Source organism: Chroicocephalus ridibundus, chromosome 9, assembly GCF_963924245.1.
Source record: "Chroicocephalus ridibundus chromosome 9, bChrRid1.1, whole genome shotgun sequence".
In the NCBI taxonomy this organism is placed as follows: Eukaryota; Metazoa; Chordata; class Aves; order Charadriiformes; family Laridae; genus Chroicocephalus; species Chroicocephalus ridibundus.
Window position 1 is genome coordinate 48594314 of NC_086292.1, and position 22320 is coordinate 48616633.

At 47.2% G+C, this 22320-nt stretch overlaps 1 protein-coding gene across 3 annotated transcripts in view; it reads left to right on the forward strand.

The window, feature by feature from the left end:
• The window catches only part of MAP2K5 (mitogen-activated protein kinase kinase 5), a 141509-nt gene extending 121877 nt beyond the window's left edge, over positions 1–19632 (forward strand). For all 3 annotated transcript variants that reach the window (XM_063346221.1, XM_063346222.1, XM_063346223.1), the window contains one exon: positions 19209–19632. In XM_063346221.1, the coding sequence (XP_063202291.1) occupies positions 19209–19313 (105 nt within the window). In that variant the 3' untranslated portion in view covers positions 19314–19632. The remainder of the gene's footprint in view (positions 1–19208) is intronic.
• Positions 19633–22320: the final 2688 nt, after the last annotated feature.

Sequence of the window (22320 nt, forward strand, 5' to 3'; positions counted from 1 at the left end):
ATATTAAAAACATATACCCATTCTATCTGTATGTAAATGTGTGAGACACAGCTGGATATTGCAGGAGTTTGATTTACTAATAGTTATTATCTGTTCTAGCTGTTCAGAGGCAAAGAGAGTTTCAGAAAACAAGCTAGCGCAGAAATTGCCTTTATGATATCACTATCCTGCTTTGGTAATTGTTTAAAATCTCTTCTTTAGCTGGAAGCTTGGCCTTTTATTTTGCAGATTGTATGCACTTTTCAGAAAGCCAGCAGAATTGTTGAAGTCTTTTGTTGAGTTTTTTTGTTAGTACAGCATTGAACTCTACCATGCTACATATGGCTATTTAAACGAAAGTGATTTACTTAAAGAAATTGTATCTGAAACACCAAAAGTCAAGCGTGTAGCAGTATTTCCCATGGATGCAAAGAAGTCCAGTCTTTAAGATGCTGCTTGGATTTCTCAGGGAAAGTATTGAGCAGGGAGAGGCAAAGCTTTTGGCCAAGGATATAGTCACCTTCGGCACTCGATTACTTTTGCACAGATCTAATAGTTTTTGTTCAAGTCTACAAACTGTAGACACAACTTCTAGCTTTTCTCCTTTTTTTTTAAATTTAAATTACTGACGCTTTTTATGTTGGTGTTTTATTAATTTAGAAGATTGTATGATAAATTGTACATCATCTGTGTCAAAACTACTGACCTGCTAGAAAACATGTTCTTTGTTTTGTTTTGTTGTTTTGGTTTTTTTTATTTTAATGCCTAATGCAATTTTGAAATGTCCCATTCCTATGCATTCAGCAGTCCCTCTCTCCATTTCAGGAATGGCGTTTAGACCAGGCACGCTGATCTCATTGGCTACAATGGGCATTTGTTCAGATAGATCATTTGTTTGTATATTTAAATGTGTTAAGATATGTGTCAAGATATTACAGATTCTCAAAAACGAATTCTGCCTGGCTGTTCCCCCATCTCCAACAAGTACAGGAAGTTAAAAATGTTTCCTTAAAACACGTTTTAAATATGTTTTAAAAACATTTTAAAACATAAAAAAAAAAAGCTTTAAAAAAGCTTTTAAGTAGCTCTATTTTAAGTAGCTATATTCCAGAGGATCTGGACAGTTGCACTTCTTGCTAGGTAGAGCTAAACTTGTTTGCAGCTCGTTGTGTTAAACCGTTGTTTGTAGCTCTTCGGAAATACTTCTATGGTTTAAACAAACAACTGGATGATCAGCATCATCCTACCTGGATTTTCATATAAACCTTCAGAAGAAAGCCAATAAAATACCGTCACTTATGTTTGTCAATAAAAGGGATTTCCCCCAGCAGCTAATTTGGCTTTGCATTATAGCAGTGGCATCATGGACTGAGTAGCTGAGATTGCTGCGCGGGTTGGGTTTTTTGATGGTGTTAACTTTTGAGAAAGACCAGAGGGCTCTCTGCACTTTGCTTTGCACTAACACCTCCCATAAATCTTTTGAAGACGGCTTTTACAGGTGAATGTTTTCTATCTGCATCTATCTAGATCTTCATGCATCATTGCTGGATCCCAGTGAGCCAAGATTTTTTCCTCTTTGTCTGCTTACAAGCATTGGGTTGTTTTTTTTTTCCTGAGCTAGTGCAGGATCTCCTACCAGTGATGATTTGTCCAGCGTAAAATTATCCGTGCTTGAACCTGTGATGGATAGCTTTGTTTGCAAACATTTAGACTCTCCTCTGTCGCAATGATCCCAGTTATTCACCCCATGACAAGCAAAAATTCTGACAGACAGACACCGAAACGCATGCCAGATGTGAAGGAAAGGACGCTCTGATTTCCCAAGGAAAAAAGCACAGAACCAAGTATTTTAGCTGTTGTAAATATGATAAATATTAATCTGTATCTGCAATTTATCAGTTCAGACATACAGTGGACAAGGAGTGCTGGATCAAATCCTGGGTACGTTGGAGGCAATGTCAAAATTTATATCGACTTAATTGATGCTGGGATTTCACCCTAGGGCTCAGGATGTTCTTGTGTTCATCATCTTTCTTGGTTGGGGTAGCTCAGGAGTTGGAGGACAAAAGAGAAATGTGATTTTTCAGGTGGCTGCGTTGCTCAACTTATTCCCTGCTCAGATGAAACGTGGAAAGGTGGGTTATGGAGCTTTCCCCCTCTCTATTCCCTTCTCTCTCTCTCAAAAAAAAAAGCTGTCTCTGGCCTTAGGGGTATGATTTGCTCTTCTTTGTCACTTGAGAAATCAAAATGGAGAAGTGTATTATATATGTCACTAAATCCAGCAGTTACAGAAGACTAAGATTGTGACAAGGTTAACTTGTGAGCATTAGAGTTTTTAAGGTGTTCTGTTTATTCACTGTCTTCTGCCATCCCATTCCTCATGCAACTGCTGACTTTTTACAGGAAATGTGAACATCTGACTTTCTCTTTCTAACATGCCCTAAAGCTGCACAATATACTAGCACTTTCCAGCGAAATGCGAAAAGAAATAACTTGAGTTGGCTCCAAGAAGTATTGAAAATCTAAGGAAATTGGACACAAACAAATTGGCAGCAGCTTAGAGTGATACAGTTAATATTTTTGGTTACTTGAGTCTCTTGGGCTTTGCCATTTAATTTGAGCAAATGTTTCATTTGGCGCTTCTGGTTGTTCCGAGTTCTCCAGACACAGAGACAAATATTTACATCTCACTCATTTTGGTAGCAGAATTGCAAATCTTTCGATTACACTACATTTGTCTTGTTGCTATTTTTATGTCGGCTGTCTTCCCTACATACTTATTTAAAATAAATCCAAAAAAAAATCTGTTAACAGTTCCAAAATAAGAGCTGTATCTTTAATTCCCAGAATATCGTCCTTCCTGTTCATTCCGAATTCATCAAGGAATTTGCTCTAACAGGGGACTGTTGAAATCTACGTATAATATTTATTTGTCTGATGAAACTGGAATTTTAAATTGCTTCAAACGCACTGCATGGATTAAAATTGCTGGCATTTGTGTAGTCCCAGCTACTTGTGGGTCTGTATCCTGATTAGCACCTCAAGACGCTCCTGCAGTATTAAATAAGAGTAATAATTGCCTATGAATAAGCGGAGTATAAAGCAGGCGATACAGATATGCCTTCTTAGTGACCTGTGTGCATTATGCCTCAAATCCCTTAATCAGATTTGTGCCGGTTGATTCTTGCATCCGCAGAAATTCAGCTGGAGGATCAGGGCCTAAAGTAGTAAAAAATCAATTAATACTACTTTCTAATTTGTGTGGTTGACAAAAACGCATATAAATAGGGGACATTTTTCTACTTAAGAGGGCCGCACTGAAAGATTTTTAATTGGATTTTCATTGTGATTGACAGCATTTGATTATGACAGTAACTTTATTTGGCTGGACTGTTATAGCCCTCTTGTTCAGGGTTTTGTTTTTTGTGGGTTTTTTGTTGTTTTTTTTTCCATCAAAGCTCTTTTTTATCCGCTGAATCCCCAGCGGAGCAGCAGTGCCTGTGAAAGAGCCTTTTAGCACCTTTGTTGCAGCCATCCCTGGTGATGATTGGACCCAGCTGGTAGTAGATAAGAAAATGTGCCTTTCACAAAGAGGTTGCATCTCCCGTCTCCTCCGTTTCAATAATTTTAAGAGCCCCAGAAACCTGTTGAGGATTAGAAGTAGCTTTAGATGTGAAATGAGTGTTAAGTATTAGTAATCGGGAGATTAGGGCCCCGGGGACAATGGGAGATAAACAACTGCAATTAAGGCAAATCTGCCAGAGTAAACAAAATTTAGCAGAAACAGATGCCCTAACCATTTTGGGGGATTGATTGGAGGGCACCGAGGAATCGATTTTTGTCTTGTTTACACTTCCAAACCCCTGTGATAAAACTGGGAGGCTAAATATTTCATACAGCCTGATTTTAGTTAATTTTTTTCCAGCTCCTCACAGTAGGTCTGCTCTCTTCTAACAGTGACCAGGCCCGAGTTTATTCAGCATTCACAGGGAGCAGCTAATTGTCTATGAAGGGCCCCTGTGTTTAAATGGGCTTGACAGGAATTTAAATTTTGTTTCAATCAACCTCTGTGCTCACAGCCTGCTCCAGTTTCTAATTTTTAAATTAAAGATGATTTTTTTTTTTTTTTTTTGAGCTGCGGCCTCTCCTCCGGCGCCGGCTGCGCGCGCTCCCACCCACGGCAGCTGCCGCAGCACGGGAATGCGCAGGTTTATTAAGGCCGTAATAGCAAAGCACGACGAGCCGCAGCCGTGGAAAAGTTCATTGTCCCATAAATGTGCATCTGCCTGTTCGGATTTAATGGGAGATGCTGGGGTAAACGCTCGGCGGGTGTAAATCAGGATGGCTCCGCCAGCGTCCACCCGCGCGGCTGGAGAGAGCCGGGCTTTCCACCGGGGAAAGGCTCCCGGTAGGGAACGGTGGCATTAAAATACAAGTCTGAGAATGGAAATGGTTCTCGTGGCCTCAGTCGTTTGTTCAGTGACCTTGTGAGAGATTCAAAGGAATTTTTATTTTTTTTTCCCCAAGCCAAACAGTGGTGATGTATCTTGCCACCTTCTCTGTGTCTTCAGCAGCGCTCCACAGTTATTCGGATGTCGTTTCATACCTGTGCTTTTTCTGCTCCTGACACAGGGTGGTTTGACAATATGTTCATGCTTGATCATTTAATACTTGCTTTATTTAGTCTCTTTACTAAACCTGGCAAACAAGGAGATGTTATTTTGCACTCGATGCAGACGGTGTGTAGGCATGTAATGCGATATGATCATATGGAGTACTTTTAAAAACAACTTGTTCATTTGCAGAAACTTCATCACGAAAATGCTAGCGAAGTGCGGGCTGTTTAATTCTCCCTTTTTGCTTCCAGCCAGATCATTTTCCGGGGTGTTTTGGTTTTGTTAATCGTTGTTATTTGTGTGTGTGTGTGTGTGCGCGTGCACACGCACACATGTCTATGCACACAGCATTTTCTACTCCGAGGTTTGGGTGAAAAACATTTAGGAGACTGTTTCAGTTTACTCCGGCTTACTGATTTATTTTTCTTTCCTGTCAGTAGAAACCAGTTTCTCAAAACTTGGAGAATTTTCTCCACCCTTTTTCCCCAGTCCAGGGGAATGCTTAGTCCCTGTTTGAAGGAAATACTGTGTCAGGTCTTAATGTCTGACTAGCTCTGGCGTCAATGAAACCACTCCTGTGCTCGGGGTAAGGCATGAGCTGAAGGCACTTCTGCAGGTGCATCACCATTAACATTAGAGTTCAGGTCAGGTGTGAATCTCCTGCTCTGTCAGAGCTTACCACTCTTTCATTCTCATCACAGACAGGCCTTGAAGCCCATGAATTGAATCGATTTCAAATGAAACCAAACCAGAAGATGTGCTCCAGGCACACACCTAATGAGCTGCAGCTACTAAATGGGTGCTGTGTCCACAGACCAGACCGGAGCTGGTCAAAAGTAAAACCTCTTCCATCCCTGAAACATTGCACCAACCGTTTCACTCTGCGGATCCGCTTCTGTTGTCGACAGCTTGCTAATGTTGACATACTCTATCAGCCTTGGGCCACTCTCTCTATTCCTCTTCTACAGCTCTTCTTAACCTCAGCAGCACTTGCAAAAGCACACTCCAATTATACTTCGCTTGCCTTAGTTTTTTTTAAGAGTCATCACAAAAAAAAAAAAAACAACCTTTGCTGGGAGTTAGCTCATTTTGGTAGCTAAGCACCAAGAGGCATGCCAAGTACAGTTATCGGTTTAACAGCAAATATCAAAAGCAAAACGGCTGGGGAAAGAATGATCTGCAGATGGGCAAATAGACTCCTCTGTGCCACAGCCAAAACCAAAACTCTGTAGTAAATTCAAGACTAGTGTATGCCACAGAAAGAGAACAGCCAAAATCGGACCCATCCACGTACGCACCCACGCACCCCCTGGGGTCCTGCAATAGGAGGGGATTGAGTTGTTTGAGGTCGGGCCCACGCTACAGAGGTCAGAGGAGCTGCACCGATTCCTGCTAATCCGACCTGAAGAAAAATTCCCTCTTGACCCTGAGCCTGATGATGCCAGGCCAGCCTGGACACATCGGTCCGGTGCACAAGGGGTCTCTGAGGACTGTTTTTAGGGCCACCAGCACATCGTTTGGCTATGGCCAATGTCCGAAGCTTCAAAGGAAGGTTGCAAAAAGGATTTTAATCATAACAGAAGGATCTGTACTGCTGTTTAAAAATGGAAATTCAGGTGTGATGTGGGGACAGTTCCTCTTCAGGTTAAGGTCTTCAGGTTTAAGTTAAGCTGTCTTCGTCCATCCATCACGCTTGGGGACTGACGTTATTTAAAGACAAATTCTGTAAATTGCAGAAGAATTTTGGTGCCTCAAAACTACTAAACTAAAATCACTTGCAATTAACTTTATCTTATAAAAAGTAAAAGTGCATTGGTAAAAGTTAATCTACAAATAATACAGAAATAATAAATAATAAATAAATAATACAGAAAAAAAAAAAAAGAGAAAAAACACCACCAGAAGGACTCCTTCTCAGAAAAAGGTATAAACAAAAAATATAGCTCAAAGACTTCACCACTTAGTAGCATTATCCATTTGTCTTTGCTTGATACATCTTGTATCATCTTTTCACTCTCTTAAATATCATCAGAGGGATAAAATCATTAGTGTGCTAATCTAGATAGCCATTGCTCTAACACTGACCCAGGCTAATCTGCCTTTGCAATTTCAAGAACTATGTTTGACTCCGCTGAAAGTAACCTTAAATTGTAGTCTTGTAAGAATTCCAGAGCTGTATCCTTCACTCCTTCTCCTAATGAGGTTATGACCAAATGCTCATTATAATTGCTTTAGACTCCTTTTAATTTTCAAGCTTATTAATCATAAGAAGAGTTATTTAAAATTGCATAAATTAATCTTAGATTAAAAGCCCATCAAAGCCTCGAAACAATTAAGAATAAGTAGGATTTCCCTGGGGCAGCAAGTTTTATTTTAATAGTGTAGTCAGGTGGATATCAGAACATTGAAGTATGGTAGTGATTAATGTATGCAAAATTTAAATGAGAGTTTTTAAATGGCAAATCTAAATCACATATTGACCTAACTGTAGGCTTTAACTGCATTGTCTGTCATATATTTAAACTGTTTAGTAATCAACATTTTAATTACAGTGTATGTTAGGGAGGCTGTGCAACAAACAAAACTCACCCCTTCCCGCCGCTCTGCCTGGACCTGTTTAGCAGGCGGGGGCTGTGCTCCTAGCTCTGCAGAATAAGGGATGAGGAGAGAGAGCAGAAACTTCAAGGAGACTAATGATACTTGGTTTTGCTTAGGGATGTGTTCTTGTCCCTGCTCCATCGACGCTCACAAAACACCACCGATCGATGCGGCTTTCTGGCCCTCTTTGCTACCTCCACCGTTCTCTAGACAATCGATCCTTTCTGCTCGCTGAGCTGGCAGAAGCTACAGGTGATGTCCTCGTGGGGGTGGGAAGTTCTGTGAAAAACGCTACCCTCTGGGTGCTTTTTGTCTATCTGACTCTGGCAGTCCCTGTGCCCTCAGCCTGCCTGTGCCACCCGCAGCTTTGCAGGCTCCTGCAGATCTGTTGAAGCACTGTGTCTTTGGCCCCTGCTCTGGGCGATTTCACTCTGGCAGCCAGCTGAGAAGAGGCTCTCAGGGATGCTGAGTTCCTCACCAAGCACAGCGAGAGGCAGTCCTTGCCCTGAATAGTTGCTATTCTGAGGATAGGAGCTGGGAGAGAGAACTGGGCCAGTAAACACTTGGTCCCAGATCAAACACAGCCATGCAAGTACGTAGGAAAAGCTGGTACTTTATGGCTAAACTTGCTGTGATTTGACATGTGCAGTCTCATCACTGCAGGTGCTGCATGGAAGAGACAAGGAGGCTTCATTTCTGGAGGAGAGTGTCTATCAAAGCAAGGTCTGACCTTGCTGGCGCTTTGGGACGCTGGGGACGTGCTTTCTAGACACGCGTGCTGAGCCTCCCAGTCACTGCTCTTTCAAGCACTTTAGGCACTTGCCCGTTTCTTTAAAGGGTTACCTCCTGTGGTCAAAACACATCCTAAAATTGAAAAAGTAAAACAAGAGCTGCAAGGGCCAGATCACACTTACATAGTGTCTTGCAAGCTCTTTTCACCCGTGTATATACTCTGTGTCTCCATGGATCAATGCCATGGTCTGAAGCCTTCAGACTTTTTTACCCCACTCAAGCCTTAGAAGCGAACGATGGAGGGGGAAGCCTGCCGCACGGAGCAGCCCCGGAGGAGGACTCTGACACCTTCTGTGCCTGTGAATTAACAATGTTTTGGGAGTCGGCGATAGAGTATTGGCCTGAGGATTCCTCGCTGCTATTCCTGGCTGTGGGAGCAGAAATCGGCCTTGTGGATAGCTAGCACAGATAATTAGAACACCATTTAGTTTGGCTTGTCCTTGGAGGCAGGAGCTCTAGATGTAAAATCCTCCGCTACTGGAGGCAGTGGTAGAGTGATGAAATTTTACATGCGCTGAGGTCACTAGAGGGGGACACAGGGTCAGTCCGGGGTGGTTTTGGCTACTCAAGCACTTCATGTCTTTAGGTGTCCTGGGAAGATAGTACAGCTCCAGAGCTGAGGTTTGTATTTGTCGTTTTGGAGGTCCGACTTGTGTTCCCACTAAACATGTGAATGGGCAAGAATTTCCCCTCTAGTATGTGCCCTCAGTTAATTACAAGAGCTGTAAATAGCATAGACGCATCGGTAGCAGTGGGAGAACTGGCTGGGGTGATAGCTGTGGTGGGCTGTGTTACAGCCAAGTTCTTATTTTCCAGAATTGCAGGGCTTGCGCTCCTTCAGCCAACTGGGGATGAGTCGCCAGCCAGGCTTTTCTGATTTAACGCTTGCAGTGTGGCCATCTGATCAAGCCTGCCTGGGAACAAAGAGAGCACCTCCAGTGGAGGGAGCCGTGAGACATCCCAGCGGATCCAGGAGCATAGGAAGTGTCATGATTCGGTCACGTTTTACACTGAGTTACTGCAGACACAGGCTGGAGTTCCGCCGAGGAGCTCTCGTACGTGGTGATGTGGGGTGGAAATGGGTGCAGATGCCAACAGACGGGTCCCAGGTGTCCTGCGGGCAGTGATGGGGCTGTGCAGAGCTGGCTCAGAGGATGCTCTTCCGAGGTCTCAGCTCCTACTGCCAGGAAACCCTTACCAGTGGCATCAGGGATTGGGGAATGGCAGGGAAGGGGAGCAGGTTTCCAGTCTTCAGTTTATTTTTAAAAGGTGCCCCAGTGCTCAGAGTGCCACGTTTTGTGCAGCAGAAGCTCTGTGTCGGTGCATCTGGTGCACCACAGGGACATTCAGTGCTGCAAAGCAGTGACGTGCCATTTCTAATATTGCCTAATAAAAACCGCTGCATTGTCTCCTGCTTCCCCCCTTTAAAAAATGGCATGAAAATTGCATGTTAAGCGGAGAGTGAGCTTCCCTTAAAGCAGCCTGTAGCCATCAGTAATATTTATTTTCTCTATTTGTTTTAAGCCTGTGAAGACTGTGGTTTCCTCCATACTGTCCTGATGGAGCCCTGACCAGCAAGCGTGCAATGCCCCTAGCCCTAATGTGCCATTAATGATAGGTTAATGTACAGTATAATGTTTTTTGGACTATGGGTTCATTACACTTCTGAGTGCAAGGTCCTTCTGCAGAGTGCCCAAGGTCCCATTGCATTATATCATGCAATAAAAATACCCTTTTCATATCACACGCTAATAAACTGTATTTGAAATGCTATCTAAGGGCACTGCCATTGTCTTGATAGTCTGTGTCTGCAACAGTTGGGATCTTTTTATTATGGTTTTTGTTATGCTGAATTCAAATTTTTGAATTAAATGCATAATTTGTCCATGCTTCTTTGTAATAAATGGAGCACAGTCCTTTAACCGCACGGTCTGGGAGGATTCCTGTAAAAGAGAACATTAAAAGGACGGCACTGTTGCAGCCAACAGCAATGCTGCTTATTTCCTAATGTATCTTGTATAAGCGTGAGGTCTTTTATTGTCATTTCTAATTTGCTAGGTGGGGTGGTTACGTTTGGGTGTCACGTAGTCGTTAACATGAGACCTTGGTCCCTCTAATGGCGTCCCTCCTCCTCTTCCGGGGTTTGCGTTAAGGTCTGTCTTTGCAGCTGGCCCCGGGCTGCAGGGATGATGGGCTCTCAGCGTGTCGACAGGCAGCCCCCGGGTGTTTGCGGCCATGGCCGTAGACCGTGCTGGCTCTGCCAGTTCTCCTGCCCGCAGGATGGGAGCAGCAGTAGTGCTCCACCAGACCTCGTGAGCAGTGTGGCACATGGCACCTTGACGACATGGCCAGCGCTGGACTTGGCCATGCAGGATTGACAGTCAGGGCTCGGCTTTTCTTGTCAGGGAGGAGAAAAGAGGAAGAGAGGGCAGTGCCCCAGGAGCTCGCTGCTGCTTTTGCAGCCACCAAAGCAGTAGAAGGTGCCGAGGTGGTGCCATGGGGGCACCTGGCCGTGATCCTGGCAGTAAGCGCAGACCCTTGGCCGCAGCGTGGGCACTGCTCATCTCCCCATGCAATCTGCTGCTCAGGCCACAGCCACGTCTCAGATCAAGGGTAGGTGGGATGGTGTTCCCAGGTTTCTTCCCCTTAACCTTCATGTCCTCCTGCAGCGATGCAGCTCTCCATGCTGGCTCAGGTGCCCCTGGACACTTCCTACCAGGGCAGTGCAGTGAGTTAGCACCGACCCTGGCATGTCCTCCAGGAGAACTCAGAGTAGGTCATTCAGCTCTCCTCAGTTAACCTCTCACCGCTCACAAAAGATATGGAGATGATGATGTGCGTTGGATATGTATGCACCATCATAAAAATAGCAGTATCATTGAGCACCATTTGGAATTAAGGTTTGTGTCCATGTCCTCCCTGTGTCTCTCGTGTCCTCTGCCGCAGGAAACTCCACCCTGTCAGTTTTTTTCAGATTTACAAGGAAATTGGTGACTGACCGGTATTTTCTGGTCAGTACTTTGTCACCACCCTGGCTAAGGCCTATTTCATGGACCCTTTAAACCAGTCTCACAACAAACACTCGCTTGTTTTGTGCCTGGAAAGTCCTCTGAAATCACAGGAGCGTTGCTTAAGGGATGTTATTTATTGTCTGCCTGTCCTTTGGCAGTGTTTAGGAGCCTCAGCGCTGGTCTAAACCTCCTTGGTGCTATCCAAACACAAGCGTTTTATAGTCAGCGGTAGAGGAACCTATTTATGGGATAGACTCTTGTGAAGCTTTGATTTTCCCTGGACTTGCGTGTGAGAGGCAGCGTAAACCGTTACGTATTTATTAGACGAAATAGCTGAAAGGATTCAGGCAGCCCAGATTTGAGGCCGTGGGTGATGCACGGGTCTTGTATTAGGGCTGCGTCCCAGGGGGGACTTTCATCTCCGTGGGACAGTTCACCCTCACTCCTACCAGCGATGCCGGCGAGCAGACCTGGAGCAGAGCTGCTTGTGGGCACCTGGTGCTGGAAAAAGCCCATGGGTCTGCAGGCCCGCCAGGAACGCGATGTAAAGTCTGTTGCAATAAGCTCTGGGTGGGTTATTATCAGAAACGAAGATTCCTCAGGCCACAGGAGAAGGCCATGAAAGCAAATTGCTGAATTTTAAGGATAGGTAAAATTACGGAACTTTTACCCTTGAATAATGGCAATTTAATTGACTGGGCTAAATGATTGATGGTTTGTGAGCAATGAGTTCGAATTACCAAGGCTGTGTGTTCAGGGGGCCGCTGCCCTTTTAATTTCATGTCAGATATTTAAATCATTTACATCACCCTCTGCGAGGCGCTCCCCTTTGAAAGAGTTAACCTGTCTGGTGGGACACTGCAACTTGAGAAATGTACCCTTTATCAAGAGAACGAGATCAGACAAGTTCATTTAAAAAGCCTGGTTTGTCATTGTTTATCTAATTTTCGGAGTTGACACACAAAATTAGGCTGGCTGACACTCACTCTGGGGCTGTCCCTGGCCCCGTCCTGCCTGACCTTTTCGGCTCCAAGCTGCTGCGCGCTGGTCGGCGGATGGTTCCCGTTGCCTGCAGAATTGGCCGTGTGTCCTGCCGAGCCGTGGAAAGGGGTAAGGCAGGCATGGGCAGTGGTTTGGTGTTGCCTTCTCGATGTGTTTTCTCTTGCTTGGGTCTGCTGGATGTACTGATTGCCGCATATTTTTAAGGCTGAGTATTTAAGAATTGGCGAGGAGGCGGTTCCTGCTTTGTGATGAGCACGTGTAGAAGTCTAAGCAAACATGAAGTGCGTGGGGATGGGATCAGCTCTGTCATGGGGATGTCCTGCGATACCTTTGGGCTCTTCTCAGGAGCATCTCTTTCCTTGGGGGCGTGCTTCCCTCCCCAGTGACGCCTGTCAGTGTTGCGGTGAGCTCTCGCACATTACTGAGACTCAGATGTTGGCTGGAACATCACTGGTAGGGCATGAACAGTCTCCATTATAGTGATTTTACTAAGGAAGGTTTAACATCAGTCTCTTATTTGCTAATTTAGAGCGGACATAGGTGTCAGTGTTAAAAAAAAGCTGTGCTCTCTGCTGATATTGGTGTGCATTTGGAGCGGGAGACCCAGGTACAGCTCAGCGCCCCGACTGCCCAGCGGCATCTGAGTGCAGGGCTGGGGGCGCCTTGCTCCGGGCTGGAAGCCAGCGAGCTTCCCCACGTCAAAAAAAAAAAGGATGGATGGCTGCTGCAAAAAAAAGGTATGCACGCCACACCAAGCAGAGAGGGAGAAACCAGCCGCGGCAACGGAAAATGCATTTCAAGCTTCCACACGTTTAGCTTTCTCCAGTGTTACCTTGCAAAGCAAAATAAATCTATATGGGAATATTTAAGTACAGCAGGTTGCTTGTGTTTGCTTTAGAACATACTGCTCGCTGTTGAAGTCAGGACTGGGATTTTAATTGTGGCTGAGACACTCAGTGACCAGAATTTCTTAATAGGGTCCAAGCTGTTGTGACTCGTTGGCTTTTTTTTATTCTTTCTTGAGGTGACAGTTTATCCCAGCCCTGCAGCTTGGGCATGCCCTAGACCTGGAGGGTGCAGCTGCGTTTTTCCTTTAGCAGTTTTGATTTTTACCTGTTTTTTGTTCTTTTCCCTTCCTCCTTCCTTCCTTCCTTCCTTCCTTCCCTGTCCAACCTCCCTGCCTGTCCTCTCCACTCTCCCTTCCAAAGACATCTCCAGTGTAAGGCACAGGGTTCTGAGGTGTGCGTGGTTTGGACTGCAGGCGTTAATGGTTGCAGTACTCTGGATGCCTGAAAAGGGGGGAATGGGGGACCAGGTGCTGAATAGTGGCAAAATGCAGAGAACCCGTCAGGGTGACCTTGTGAAGCAGTTGCTAAGAGCAGAGGAGACCGCTGCTGGTGCAAACGCAGTGGTTGGAGACTTTAGATGAAATCTTCAGTGTTTTGCATGAGACGTTTCTGGATGCTAAGGCAACTACAAGTCCCTCTTACGTAGTTTGTCCTGCATTTTCACTTCAGATGTTGGTGTAAGCAAGCCAAGGGCAAGTTTGATGGACTTACGCGTTATCCACAATTCTGTATTGCTCTGATGTATTTTTTTATTGCAGTTGCAGGCGTGACTGCAGCAGGCGAGATGCTGCTGAGCGAGGGATGATCTAGTGAGGTCAGGTATTAGAAGCAGCAAAGTGGTTTTGGTGTAGACTTCAGTGCAGGCCATCCATGGACATTGTACATCCTTGGGCCACCTGTGACCTCCTGGCTCTCGGTACCCGACCTGAACATGCCATGGGCTGTCCACCAAGATGTGCAAAGAAAGACAGGTCCCACTGACACTGTAGTCTTAGCTTTGGTGGAGATCTTTGCTCTCCCATCCCCTATTCAAAAACAAACAAACAAACAAAACCCCCAAAATACAAACCAGAACAAAAAAAGCAACCACCAGATTCTGAAAAACACCTTCTAGTAAAAACATCCCTTCAGCCTGAGAAAAATCCTCCCTAGAGCAGTATAGTCTAAAAACATGGGAAATCTAAAGAGTTTCTAAAGAAGAAGAAGAAAAAAATTCTAAGGAGTTTCAAGTTAAACTTATTCCTAGGGAGAAAAGTGAGGGTGTAAAACCCCAGGCTTCAGTGGAATAACCTCACAAAACAAAGCCAATAGGGTGAACAGCATGGCTAGCTGGCGTTTCAGCCTTGCATAGCCTGCAATTTCCCTTTGCATGTTGTGAGTAGCTTAAATGCAAGGATATACTGGGTGTGAGATGTCTTCCTCTGCGGGGAGTCTCTCCATCGTAAAGGAGATTCATGGGAGAAGCGGACTGGCTTTAATAGCCGTTTTTTAATTGCCCCAATGCATCTGCTCTTCCTTGTCTGTGGGCTCTTGATTGTTTTTCCCTGGTTCTCACTATTGTCCTTGACTGTTGTTTTGTTTAAGAGGCGAAACAGCTCCTTCTAGGCTATCTTGCTTATAGTAAGTATTTACGTTATTCTTGCACCTTTTGCACCCAAAACCACTGAAGTGCTGGGCAAAACACGCCTGCACTGATTCTCACAGCACTCCCGTGAGAGAACGGAATCATTTATTCCCTTTTTAACCGTGAGGCTGAGGGAGATTAAGCAGCTTTGTGAAGGTCGTGTTGGAAAGTATGTGGCAGCCTGGGGAGAAACTCCAGGACCCTGCCTCTGGGTTCCCAGTTGTGCCCTCTCCTGAGTTGTTTTCATAGGTAGGAACCAGGTAAACCCAGGAATGTTTCCGATTGAATTTGTTTAGTAAAACAGTGAAACCCAAACATACATGGGGTGTTCGGAGTAGGAGATAAAAAAAAAAAAAGAGGGTGCTGTCTTTCTTTGGTGTCGTTCCTGATGTTAGACATTCCAGACCAAAGCTAAAGATTTTTAGTAGCCAGGTGTTAGAAGGAAAAATACATTGTCCATAAGCTCAGTGCCACAAGCATCTGTGTACTTAAGTGCATGATTTTAAGAGCATCCATCTCCTCTTGGTAGGATTGAACTGTCTGCCGCTGTCCTCAGAGCTCCGGAATGGACTCTGGTACCTCTGAATATGTTCTTCGTTCTTGGTGGACCATTTTCCAAGCAGCGACTGAGTGTGAGCACACAGCATCTGCCTGGATGGGAAATTCAGGGTGCTCTGACAAATTTAAAGTTGCTGTCTACAGCTAAGAATGGCTGAAAAGAAGCAATTTACTTCAAAAAATTGAATATTGGGGGAAAACATCTATTCCTGTAGCAGTTACAAAGAGCAAACTCGGAAAGGTCGATTGCAATGGCAGGTAGCAGCTGCCCACAATTTCAAAGGCCTGGAGATAAAATTAAGGGCTTGCAGCCTGAGCCTGGTGGGAAGCGCTGACAAATCTGAGAAGGGAAAGCAAGTTCTTTGAACCGACCTTGCTTTGGAAACCTGTAGTGGCATGAGAGTCGCGCTGCGGCCTCCAGTTTGCAGGAGTGGTGTGATCTCGCATCTGCGGACTTTGGCATCTCAGCGGTCGTGTTCCGTGGGACGGGCTCATCCACACGTGTGGCTTTCACACAAAAGGAGTTGTACGTAGGAAAACTCATGAGCTTTCTTCAGGCTGCAACTGTGCCGTTTCTGTTGTGGCTTCACCCTAGTCACTGCGTTGTCTTTTAGATTCTGTAGACTCTTGGCGTGGTTTCCCCCCGCCCCGTTTCGAATTGGAGTTATAGACTGAGCAGGCTGAAGCTTTCCTTGGGGGAAAAAGCAGGGCAGCCATCGGGTGAGAGCCTGCAGTGCGAAGGTAAGGTGTTCCCAAAGGCTGGGTATTGTGTGCACCCGCTAATTAAAGAAATCCAAGGAGTGACCAACCAGGTCAGGCTGGTAAAGGAGAGGAAACCCAGGAGCGCAGCTTCCCCCTGCCCGGGCTGAAATACCGAGGGTTGCTGCGATAGACATTGCAGGGCGGTGAATGAACGCCGGAGAGGAAACACGGGGGTATGACCCGTCCTGGTGCGTCCTGCACACCCAGTCACCACCACCGTGCTCTGCTGCCGTGTAGTCCTTGCGCTCGCAGGTCCTAACAGACCTCGCTGCATCATGGGTTTTGCTCCTGCGGTTATGCCAGCGGCTGTTGAAATTATTCATATACTCACTGATGATCAGCAGTGAGGTTTGTTGGGAGGTGCCTGGGATATGGTTGTTGGAATTAAATTATCTTCTTTCCACCGAGGCCCGGCCATGCTTGCAGCGTGGTTCACGGCATAAAGCTGTGTGGTCTCTTCCACTCTGATGAATGGATGGGAAAAAGTTTCATTTAAGCAGTTCCAAAGTAAGGTCTGTTTCACCGCTGAGAGATTAAGCCACTAAATGTCCTGACTGGTGTAGCTGTGTCTGCTACCACCTCACAGCTCTTTGTTAGCCCCACAGGCAGTCTTACCTCTCCTTTTTTCCTGGCTTTCGGGGTCTTTCCCTCACCTTTTTTAACAACATCCTTTGCTCTTTATACACCTTTGCTCTTAATATACCTGTTGTCTCAAGTCTGTGGGCTGTATCGCTTCAACTCTCATGAGTTTAATTGTGGGAATGAGTCCTTTGAGATGAATGGAAATGAGAACTGGCTCCCGACAGCTATTGATGAGTTCGCCTTTACGTGTCCGTTATCTCTGTCTTGCCTCTTACTGTGGTGTTCCTCCATCTTCATGGTGAAGGAGCCACATTTGCAGTTTTTCCCCACCAGGAGAGTATAGCAGAAATTGCAATGGGAGAGGAAATAAAGGCTAAGTAACATGCCAGCTCGGTGGGCTGGCTGCAGGGACCTGTAGCTGCCCGTCTGGGGACCCTACTGGCATGGAGATTGCTCCGTGGTGGTTTCCTCCTGTGAACTTTAAATACAAGGTGGCAGAGCTTATCGGCACCTCCCTTAATCCAGGCAGCAGAGCGGCATCGCCTTTCCTGCCTCTGGACCAGGACCCTTTTCAAGCTGAGATGTTGGATGCCAGAAAGTTGCTGAGATTGAGGAAAGGTTTGGGCCAGGCTCTGCGCCGTGTGCGCAGGCTCGGGTCGCCATGGCTCTTGCATTGCCCCTTCCTTGCGTTGCCCTTCCCAAAAGCCTGTGGAGGTGCAGGCAGCGTCCCACAGCTGCCTGCACGGAGAGGGAAAGCTGCTGTTCTGCCAGGTCCTGGGGCCGTGGCTGGCTGGGGCCCGTGCCGCGGAGGAACTCGGGCCCAGGGCTGTTTGGCAGCTTTCACGGCACCTGAAGCCAATGTGGTGAAATAAAGCACTTGGGATGTTTGTAGCGCTTCATGGCAGAGTCTGTGTGTCATGTTCTCCTGGCGGTGGACCTCTTGCTCAACTAAGTCACTCCACCAGAGCGTTTCTTCTGTCTTTCCTCTACAAGGTTAACTGGGAAAGCAGCTGAGCTGGTCCCAGTAAGATCTGAAGAAGAGCTCTCCACATCTCAGACTCCTCCCTAAAAAGTTCTACCTGAGATTCCAGCCATCCCAAAGAGTTGAAGCAACAGCACCTCACGCTTCCTCCATAATTCTTGTAGATAATGGCATATTTTATTCCTGTGGCTCCTGTGTTTGCTGGCCCTGGCCCCGCAGAGTGTTTTATCGCTCCGAGCTGATGCTGCGAGGATTTATTGTGCTCTGTTTAGCCCGGTGCTGCTTCCTTGTTCCGCTCGGTGCCATCCTAACCCAGCCGACAGCCAGGCTTCCCGGGCCCCGCGTCCAACCCGTGCTCGCTCTCCGTGGGCCGATTGCCGTGGCTCACCGCTGCGGCTGGCGGCGGGCTGCGCGCCGGTAGCTCCCACATGTACGTCACCCTCCCGAAAGGCTCCCCGGCAGATCTGCCTCGACTCCTTTCAGGCGTTGTTTTGCAAGAGCTCTGAAGTTTAGTGTTGCAAAAACTGAGCTGCTTTTGAGTGATTTGGAGTAGAGGTTTTCATCATCTGTGATGGTTTCTCCTGGCGATTGCTTTCTTTCAGTCATTTATGTAATTGCGGTACTTGGTTTCCTGTGGATTTTTATACTTCATTTGAGATTCATCTGAAGATGGCATGTTCCCATCTCTAGGAATGTGGCCAGATTGAGACATGAGCTGCCTAAGCTGGCTGCTGAAATTGCAGCCCATATTTTTGTTTCATCCTGAGATGCCGTTCTGATTTGCCGAGGTGTCTAAAGACACGGTCCTCCAGTGCCTGCAGTAGACGTATAATTCATGACCGAGAATATTTTATAGTTATCTCTCTTTCCATCATACTTAATTCCAACAGTAGCTTCTCATGAAGGCCTGTTCCAGTTATACTTAGGTGATATTTTCATTTCTGTATCAGCTGATCCCTCCAAATGACAGGTAACTAGCACGTATGTGCATGAACAAATAAATGCCTCTCCGTGTGGATGCGGTGAGCGCTGCCGAGCCTGGCACCTGGTCCTGCTGCACCTACAGGCAGGGAGCTCGGCGACCAAGCAACACAAGGAATTTAACACTTGCAGGGATATTGGTATTTTCCTAGGTAATTTGAAGAACTCTCCATTTAAGGGATTCCTGTACACAGGGTGAGGCATAAAGTTTCCACCCATCGAAGTCAAGGACATAAAAGTAAGTGAATGTGGAGCTCGTACAGCTGCGGGTTTCCACGTGCCCAGTGGCACCGTTCAGTCTCTGCCCCACAAATGAAGGAGTTCGGGTTGTGCACGCAGCCTGCCCTTCCGCTTTGCTTTCGACACAGGAGAGCGTTAGGTTAATGCCTGCGAAAGCAGCGCGCAAGGGGGCTGTTAAAGAGAGAAACTTCAAAATTAACAGATCACAGAGCTTTGCAAGCAGACTTAGTGGCTTTGGCAGAATATCGTTTTACCAAAACACCATGTAGAAGTCGAGCAGCCTGGCAGGCCATCCTAGAAAGGAGCTGGTCCAAAACACAGTAAGTTAATCGAACATTAAAAAAAATACATCAGTATTTCCAAGGAGTGCTAGGCTAAGGCCTCAGGAAAGAGTCCGGGTTCCCCCAGCCCTCCCTTCTCTGTATAAACAATGTACATGGATAATACGGATCCAAGAGAAAGTTCACTGGTTTGAATCACTGGTTTATTGCGTTTTTATGACTGTAACCACAGGATGTTCCAATGTATTTTTAAAAAAAAAAAAAGAAAAAGGAAAAAAAACCCGAACCTTTTTGGGTTTTCACTGCAAGGGTTGTGTTTGTCTTGGCTAACTCTGCCTATCCCGCTCTCCAGGGCCACCCGTTCATCGTGCAGTACAACGATGGGAACGCAGAAGTCGTGTCCATGTGGGTGTGCAGGATGCTTGAGGAGCGGCGATCGACCCAAGGACCGCAGTGAGCTGGACCGGCCCCGCAGCGGCGCGCGAGACGGCAGCTCGTCCTGGACCAGCAGCACCAGCCCCGCGCTTCGGACTCTCGGTCTCTCTGGATCATATTTTACTAAAAAAGTATTTTCTAGAAGCATCAACGAAATCTTTCAGGGTAGTTGGTGCTGCCTTTCCCTCACCACCACATTAAGGAATTTTCTTCCCACATTTCTTTTGATGCTGAGCAATTTAATGTCCTCAGATTATCTTCAGTTAAACTGTACACAGCCTTAAAGCAAGTATTTTATATCTGTATTTTTTTGTTACTGAATGTATTGTATATTTCCTGGCTCCAGAGTATTTTTTAACTGTTAGTCTTTTGCTCTTGTACGAATGACACGCTGAGTGTTCAGAGGATTTGGTAGGGAGTTGGTGGCTGGCTTTGAGCGCAGACATCCACAAAATGCTTGTTTTACGTGTGAAATGAAAGCGAACAAACAAACAAGAAGCGTCTGGAGTTGCCCATCCTGCGAGGAGGTGAGGGCTTGCCCTTCCGGAGTAAAAGCATGGCAGGTAGATGAGCATCGCGCCATGAAATGAGGGGCAGAGCCTCTCTGCTCCCGGCGGCTGGGCTTTGCTGGGAGGACCAAGCAGGAGAGACGGCACAAGGCGCTGGTGTGCGCAGAGCATCCGTGCGCAGGCACTGCGGGCTCCTCCCGAAATGCAGAGCGGTTTTTACCGAGGTGGAAAGAGGTGAGGTGAAAGAGGACGGCGCTCTCCTAAACAGGGAGCAGGGATGCTGCTGGGTGGACACCAGCTGGAGCTGGCAGCCCAGAGCCGTGCACGGCCCAGGCGGGCTGTTGGCCTCTGGATGCGGAGGGAGAGCAACAAGAGTTTGCCAACGGCAGCGGCGCAGAGGGTGGGAGGTTCTGCCCGTGCCACGCGAGGAAGCTGAGGGCCATGGCAGAGGTGTTGTCCCTCTAAAGGACGTCACAGGCTCACACAGCATCCCACGAGCTCATGGGGCAAGAGACCCTGCGCGGGGGGCCCACGCCGTGCTGTGTCACTGGCCCTCGTGGCCAGGGAACGGGCTGCAGGGTTTTACTTGTTATCACAGCAGTTCGTGGCTTGCTTGGAAGCATCTTGCCTTTCTCAGCTCTGCCTTGGTCACTTATTTTCTCACGTTGGAGTCGCTGCACGATGGGGGCAGCTGGGTCAGGCAAAGGCTCCCAGGTTTGCTGTTACCGTAAAGGGAAGAAGAACGATGGCAACGTCTCTGCTGTGTATCTGTTACTCCTGCAATTTCGCTGTGTGTTTCCACAACAGACCGACACAGATTTAATCAGTCCTTGTGACAGGATGCTTATTAAAAAATAAAAAAACAAACGAACCACAGAAGAGAGGAGGACCGTGACAGGCAGAGTTGGGGTGTGTGACTTGGGTGGGGGAGGAGGTTGGGGCTTTTGTTTTTGCATTAGAAATAAACTTTTGCTAAAAAAAAACAAACCAAAACAAAACAAAACTCTGGTAGTTTATTATATACTGGCAGCTTTAAAAAAATACCTCAATTCGTTGAAAAATTCTTCCTGAACCACTGCAAATCCTAAATGTTACTCTGGAAGCAGCCTGGAAAAGACTTTTGTTTCCTTCCTTGGAGGGATCGTTTGTCTTCTTTTGAAGTATAGAGGTTGCAGGCATGAACTTATAGACTAAAGTTTGTCTTAATTGCTCTGATGTCACAACCTCCCTGGCAGATAACAGTACAATGAATGAGTCAACAGCCCCCATACCTTCAGGTCCTTTTTTCTAAAGTGAGACAAATTTCTTCCCTGTGAGCCAACCAGACTCGGGCAGCTCTTCCATTTATTTATCTCTAACGGTTTGCATTCGCTTTCTCTGGATAAAAAGTCTCTCCCTCGGATTTAGTTAAAAAGTCAGTAAAACCAAGGCTTTTCCTCTCGCTTTTCCTGGCGGGGAGGTTGGGAGGGGAAGACGTCACCCTGAAAATCTGTGCGGGATGCCAGCTGATGGGAACGTGAAAAATCTCCTGGCTACCAGGCTGACAGCGTTATAATTCACTGGCACGCGTATTAACCTTGCTGTCTTCATCAGTATACTTAATCAATCCCGCAATCATGGAGGAGGGTTGGGGCCTCTCATCTTTCCTTCCCCAAGTCCTTGATTTGGTGCAGCGAGGGGGACGGCAGGAGTGGCCGGGGCTCTGCTCGGCGGCACTGCTTCTTGCCCCGCTCCGTTCCCAGTTTAACGCTGGTTTTGGGGGGGATTAGGGGCGGGATGGGAGAGCGGAGTGGGCAGGTTGGGGAACGCATCTTCGGCACGGCCAGCCTTGCTGCCAGCCCCAGGGCCGAGCAGCAGCGAGGTCGAGCTCCTGAACTGCCACCTCCTGCCCTGGACGTGGTGTCCGAGGTCCGGACCCACAGCCCAGTCTGCGTTGCTGCAGGGAGGCTACTGGGCTGTCCCCCCCCCGGGCCCAGCACCTCGCTCACCCCGTCCAACGCACATCTTAGCCTGGCTTTGCACCCGCGGGTGCAAATCCCCGGAGCCCGCAGAACCCAGTTGAAGCAATTCATCCCGCTTCTTGCCACCATCAGCACCGAGGGGCAAAAGTTAGCGGAAGAGGGGGGAAGGCAATAAAATTGGGCCAGGATCTGGGCAGATTTAGCTCTGCTGGGTGCCCCCACCCAGGGCAAGCAGCTCCCCGGCCAGTTCGCACCTAGCCCCGGCTCCTCTCCCGTGCCGACCCCATGTCTGTGCCATGCGGGAGCCGGGGTGCGCCTGGCGTGGGGCACCCCAAAGCGGTGCAAGGTCCCCCCCCAAACCCATCCGAAGGGATCCCCGGGGGTGCAGCCCTGCGAGCGGCATGGCAAAGGGGGGGCTGCAGTGCTCTGTTGGAGCGAAGGGAATCCTGCCTCAGCGCAGGCAGAGGTGACTTTGAGATCACCAAGACACGAGAAACGCGCCGCTGCGAGCCCAGCCCCGGGTCTGCCGCCAGCCTTGCGTGTCACATCATCCTGTCCC